Below are 6,470 nucleotides of genomic sequence, written 5' to 3' on the forward strand. Positions count from 1 at the left end.
ATTTTGGTCTTTTTAATCAATTTTGTGTTTCTTCAACAACCAGGTTATGTTAACAACGGCTTGCCAACAAACATTCTCGATTTTTGTATGGTTCTTTTGGGCATCGAGTCGATGATTTTGATGATGGTGTGCTTCTAATATTTAGGCATTGAAGACGTCATGCAGGTTTTCTTAAATTATCTCTGGTTTTTGGGTATTAAAAATGTCAGGTTTTTCGATAATGTCAGGTCTTCTTCAATTTTATTCCATACGGCTTAGTTTATCTTAGTCTTAGGAAAAAAATAGGTACAAATGAAGAGGTAAAACCTCTCCCTAATTTCATTCTTTGAACAAAAACTCTCAACTTGGGCTTGTATTTTGCTCGATTTGGTCCAAGTCTAGTTTGGTTCTACTATTATCTGTGTTATTTCGTTTCGTTTTTTCTTCTAAATCAACTAGTGGTGCTGCCTTCACTTTATATCCAGCCTTTTAAGGTCAAGGCGATGGTGCTTTTTTCTGATTGATCTTTGCATGTTTATGTTATTGGGGTTCTTGTTGGTGGTGGTTTGGTACAGCCTTGCTACTACTTGTATTTTTCCCGGTGGTAATGAAGTTTTTTGAATTGAAGTTGGTGGTTACTGGTTTTTCTGGGGGGGTTGGTTCCCTGGTGGTCGTTTTCGTAGAGGAGATGGACAAGGGTGGTTTTCCTAGCCTACGTAATTAAATATAGGTAGTAAGGTTAAATGAAGATGAAGCACAAAGTTACTTTGGTTTCTCTACCTTTATTTTTCTTAATGTTGATGACTTGATCTTGGACTTTGAAGTTTCTTCAACTTGATTTAAACTTAAGTAGTAAGGATTTAAGAAGAAATAATAATTTAGTATATGTATGTGCAGGCAGTAAAACAATTCAGGTCAGATACTTTTTTTTTTTTTTTTGTAAAGTAGTTAAATAGGTACACATAAGCCACATTATAGAACCGGGATCGACTCGGAACCGGACCGAGTTAATATGTACAAATACATGTACATAGGTAGAGTGTCGATCATACGGAGGTACAAGTACCCGTTTTGGCCAATAACCGAGCCGAACTATACCGTAAGAAACCCTAATCATGATGATTCATTCTGAAAACCCGAATAATCTAGGATTCTCTTTTGCACATCTGTATTACCTCTGAAATATTGAAACACGCAAATTCAACTTCACTATGAAATCATCGATGCTAACATTTATGGAGGAAGCTAAGACCTAGATTATTTATGAACCGACTTTTCTGTAATTTTCATTATACGACACAATTAAATTCAAATTACTTTGGACAGACCCAGCCATCCCACCGCAAATTCGACTTATTAATCCAACAAAATAATAATAAAATCTTTTTAATCCCGTATTGTCATTGGGTTTAAGGTATGTTCCGGCGGGGTTTTAATCCGCCTTGGTGGTGAGCATGCCACCTAGAACGACCGTGAGTGCTACGGTCATCATAACCCGCCGGCGTGGCCTGACCGCCTCAACATCCTTTGGGGGGCCAAGGAGAACATTCTTCGGCTCAACCTGTCTCGATTATTAATCCAACAATCTTTTTCCTTGATGAGAAATCCATTATATAACTCAATCCACGTTACAAAACTTTCCTTTTAAAGACTTTTAGTTAAGATATCTTTCCAAAAAAACATTCCCATTTTGAACTCCCCCAAAGTACAAGAACCCAGCCCTTATCATTCAAACAAACACCATATATAAAAATCTCTACCTTACTTTATCTTTTTTGACCACAAAAAACCTTCTTCTTGCAGCAGCAAAGCAAGCTGCAGAAGCAACAAAGTAAAGTAAAAGCCCATCACTCCTAAACACATCTAGGGCATGTCAGTAATGGAGGAAGAAAAAATTCAAGATCAGAACCACCAGCAGCAGCAGCCTCATCAACAAGATGTGAACACAGATCTTCATCCTCCTCCTCCTCCTGCTACTGTTAATCTCATAGATACAGTCACAATCATACCACCAGATTCGCAGCGTTGCAGAAGAAACAGTGGTCATTCTGGTTGGAGATGCAAGAATTTAAGCGCTGGTAATAATCTACGATACTGTCAACAACATTACGATTCGAGAAAAAACAATCCGCCTAAGAAGAAGAAGAAGAAATTGATTGAATCTGATTATTCTCCATCTCCAATTTCAAATTCAATTTCCTCAACGATTAAGCTTAAGATTCGGAGGAGAAGAGATGTTGTGGATCTAGATTTTGGTAGCAGCGGCGGCGGTGTTGGTGGTGGTTGTAGTCATAGTGGTGGTTCTGAATCTGCTGATTGTTGTTCAGAAAAGAGGAGAAGGAAGACGAAGAAAGTCGATTGTCCTTGTTGTGTTGAACCTAGGGTTTCATTTTCTTTAGATTGTTTCCAGAAAGAGCATCTTAGGGTTGAATTGGGGGATTGTGTTGATCCGAATATGAATCATCCTCCGGCAGCAATTACTAATGAACCTGTTACTGTTGTTGCTGCTGCTGCTGTTGTGACTCCTACTGCTAATGATCTAGGGTTTGGGAGTTCAGGGAGGAATATGGAGAAGGTGGATGTGCCGCCGGATGAATTGCGGTGTCGAAGAAATGATGGGGTTAATTGGAGATGTAAGAATTTCTGGAGCAGTGACAATGATCTGAGATATTGTGATAAACATTACAGAACTAGGGTAATTGGTCTGAGGAGGAAGAGTACGCCGAGGAAGACGACGCCTAGGAATGTTGAATGGGGAATTCAGACGAAATCTATTGCAAATGATCTCGATTTGAAGGCTGAATTGGTACCTGAGGGTGAAATTAGTGCGAAGCAGATCGATTCGAAGGTTGAATTGGGAGCTGAGGATAAATCTAATGGAAATCATGTCATGGAAGAGGATAAACCTGATGTTGTCGAGGGGGATAAACCTGCTGATGTTGTTGAGGGGGATAAACCTGCTGAAGATGTTATTGAGGAGGATAAACCTGTTGAATCGGAAAATAAGGAAAATGGGGATGCAGGAGGAGGTGATTTGGGTAATGGTGATGGTGTTGAGGAATCTAATGGAAATGTTCCGAAAGTGGAAGATGAAGTTGTGCAGGAAATCAAAAAGAAGAAGAAGAAGAAGAAGATTAAGAAGAGTAAGCGACGCGAAGGTGGTGGTAATGGGAAATCTGAATCACAAATTAAGGATAAGAAAAAGAAGAAAAGGAAAAGGGAGAGGGAAATTCATTCTATTTCTGGTTTGGGAACTAGGGTAATAGATAGCGCGAAACCAAGGAAGGTAATGGAAGGTGATCTGTCCGTTAATGAAATCGCAACTCAACAAGTTCGGTCTGTCAGTGAAGCGGCAATTCAAGAAGCTACCTGTGACTGTGAGTAACTCTTACAATTCTCCTGTTTCGTTCTGTGCTTTTTGTTTTTGTTAATTGCATCTGTTTTGAGTTGTGGAATGTTTAAATGGATCAGTTAGTTTCAAATTTTATTGTAACACTATAGTTTTGTTGACAAATTTGGAATCTATATCCAGCCGACGGAGTTTTAGAAGCATTTGCTGAAATTGCAATGAAAAAACAGAAAGTTGAAACCACAAAGAAGATGGAGCTGAAGAGATGTTCAGGAGAAGTTAAATCGACAAAATCTAAGGAACGCATGGTTGAAATGGAAAAAAGTTTGCAGCATTACAAACGCAAGTGGCTTGAGATGTCTGTGGAGCTTGAAAAGAAGAAAATGGAGTGTGTTGAAGTGCAGGGTAAATTGGTGGATCTAGAATCTAGAAAGGTTGTTGCTGATAATGAGTTCAAGAAATACAAAAGGCTACGTCGCAAAAAAGACAAGAGGGCTCAAGAAACAATCACTTACTTGGAGGGGAAAATAAAAATGATAGAAAAGGATTTGGAACACAGGAAGAGCAAAGCTGAAGATGAGACTGAATACTGGAGGAAGAAATTTTGCGATTTGGAGAGTCGAGTCCTGAAGATGGAAAATGGAAACTCAACTTCTGAGAAGATAGAATCAGAAGTTCGGGGTGTACAAAGTGAAGTTACTGACAATGATAAAAACCGATGTGATAAAAGTACAACGGATGAACCTAATGCTGAAACCAGTGGATGGAGGAATGCTTCTCATGTGGCTGAGTTGCAAAATGAAAAGAAACTGCTGAATGGGCATGGCATTGACATCAATAAACATCCTGAGGCGGAACCTGCCTTGCCCGAACACTCTGCTTTGAACATTTCTTCATGCGGAGGAGAAAAGGTTGAAGAAGGGTTAGGGGCTGGTTGGGAGGAGAGAAAATCGCAGCATGGAACTTCATCTCAAATTCACTTGGAAATGAATAAGAAGCCTTCCGTGAACGGGGTTTCAGATAGCGTTGGTGAAACTGTTGGTCGGTCTCTTTTAGAAGATTCTAATACTTGTACTAGTGATTCAAAAAATTCTCCTGGTGATGTTATGGATAAGTCAGCGATAAAATATAGGACTAGGGACAAATACAAACTAATAAATTGGGAAATTGAGGCCGACATGATTTCTTCATTTGATGAGGACGCTGAGCTTTGTATGAGAGCCGTTTGTGCTCTCTTTCGGCTTCAAAGATCTGAAGAAAACGTATCTGCGGATTGGTTATTCCATTACAGTGATGCACTCAGGTATGCTTGGGCATCCTCTGCACTTTTGCTTCATTTTGTTTATAAAATCTGGATGCACATTAAGCTTTATAATTGAATCGGTTCTATTCAGTAGCTAAGTATAAGCTCCAAGTAGTCGAATAAGAGATTGAAACCATCTGCACGTATCAAGGTGACATGTTGGATATGATATATGGAGTTATGTGCAGTTGCGTTTAATCTGTGATTAGTACAATGTCATAAATTTTTTTGGAAAACATGTAGGTTTACATTTTTATGCTTTCTAATTTCATTTGCTTAAGCTTCTGCTTGTTCTGCTTCCATATCTTCTTCTGTCGTGATATATGTACATCCTAATAAGTCCCTGACCTGCTCAATTTTATATTCCTGATGACTAGTTCTTTTTGGTTAAAATGTTGTACTGCCAAATGATACGGTTCAGTTTGGTTTAAAACTTGAATTGCTCATCTTAATTAGATGAATCAACATTTGAATCTTTTCACGGTTTTCCATTTTCATGTGCGTCTCACTTGAACTGTTATCTACCATAGCAGGGGTAGTATGCTCGCCGAGTTTCTTATGGATGGGGATCGCAGAGGTGACCTAAAGAAGACTGTGGAGGAGTTGGATATATTCGACGCCAAAGCTCGTGAAGACTGCAAAAGGTTGGCTAAAAGTTACTCGAAGCAGTTATTCAGGATCTACCAGAACAAAGAAGATCCTTTCTTTCCATCCTAGTTAACTGCCATACCTTGAGATCAAGCTGCAAACACCATGTAGTGTTAGTTTCCTTCACCCTTTTCACTAGACATTAAAAACTTGGTCTCGTTTTAAATTTCTTTATATGTTATATATGCAGTTAAAATCTAGTTAATGTGATTTTCTTTTTCTTTTGACTCTCCAATGTAGTAATTGATGTATGATACACAAATGTTTTACATTCTTTTCTCATCCAACTGTTACTATGTTGAGTAGAATGATAGATATTTGTGACAGTTACAATGAAAAACTCGCCTTTCTGTCAGGTCTTGAAAATACTCATAGCAAGTAGGTGCCTCGTTTTGGGTTTCCTTTTTGCTTTTTTTTTGGCCGTCTCTTTGGATAGGTACCAGATTTGGATACCTTTTTTGCCTGTTGTATCACTCGGCCAGTTTTTGGCATACTAGTACAATGTTCACATAGGGCAGTGGATGTTTAGTTGTAATTAACATTGTGTCTTTTAAGGCAAAAAAATTGTGGTTCACGTGTCTGTCAGGTCTTTGATGGAACTGACATGCTTGACCATGTCAAGTTTGCATGTCGGCAATATTTGAGAACATACTGGTCTGGATGAATATTTTGATGGGTTTAATTTAATCATCCTTATGCATCTATTTGAACTAGTTGATCAGACATAAGGGCCTGCAGTTGCAGGCACTCGAGGAGGAGTAACTGCAGCTGAATTGGATGTTAAATTTGCCAGGGTTCATTTAGATATTTTATGTTAATACTTAGGACCTGCATTAGAAAGACACCTTCACATTCTTGAGTGCATGAAACAGGTGATCTGTGCTCTTCATTATTGAACTTGGAGTGAATAGAGATGGACTGGGGCATCAATGTTACTTCCATCTGACCAAGGGCACACTTGAAGACTTGTTTGGGAAACAGGTGCTGGAATTTCTTCGGCATGTGATAATATTGGCACCATAGCTGCTGCCAAATGAAGAAGTCTTATTTGCTAGAGAAGTTGTGGAGGTGGTTTTACACCAAAATCATAATACCTTGGGCTCTTGTATGAATTTAATGTCTTTAAAATCTGATCCTGTTACCGGATTTTGAGCTGTTACTACCCCACGAGTCTTGAATGTGTATTGCCAT

At 38.8% G+C, this 6,470-nt stretch overlaps 1 protein-coding gene across 2 annotated transcripts; it reads left to right on the forward strand.

Annotated features, from left to right (window-relative positions):
• The first annotated feature begins 1,757 nt into the window (after positions 1-1,757).
• LOC113330244 lies at positions 1,758-5,566 on the forward strand. Of its 2 annotated transcripts, none has more exons than XM_026577111.1 (3): positions 1,758-3,356; positions 3,512-4,631; positions 5,162-5,566. In XM_026577111.1, the coding sequence occupies exons 1-3, from the start codon at positions 1,850-1,852 to the stop codon at positions 5,346-5,348; spliced, it is 2,814 nt and encodes a 937-aa protein (XP_026432896.1). In that variant the 5' UTR covers positions 1,758-1,849; the 3' UTR covers positions 5,349-5,566. The 2 variants fall into 2 exon arrangements, with proteins under 2 accessions (XP_026432896.1, XP_026432897.1); XM_026577112.1 differs by having other exon boundaries at positions 1,759-3,356; positions 5,165-5,566.
• The last annotated feature ends 904 nt before the right edge of the window (positions 5,567-6,470 follow it).

This window comes from Papaver somniferum, unplaced genomic scaffold (genome assembly GCF_003573695.1).
Source record: "Papaver somniferum cultivar HN1 unplaced genomic scaffold, ASM357369v1 unplaced-scaffold_117, whole genome shotgun sequence".
Taxonomy (NCBI): domain Eukaryota; kingdom Viridiplantae; phylum Streptophyta; class Magnoliopsida; order Ranunculales; family Papaveraceae; genus Papaver; species Papaver somniferum.

Coding starts and splice junctions, on each gene's coding strand:
- LOC113330244 (XM_026577111.1), top strand. CDS start 1,850: ATGTCAGTAATGGAGGAAGAAAAAATTCAAGATCAGAACCACCAGCAG. Junction 3,357..3,511: donor TCAAGAAGCTACCTGTGACT/GTGAGTAACTCT, acceptor ATCTATATCCAG/CCGACGGAGTTTTAGAAGCA. Junction 4,632..5,161: donor CATTACAGTGATGCACTCAG/GTATGCTTGGGC, acceptor TATCTACCATAG/CAGGGGTAGTATGCTCGCCG.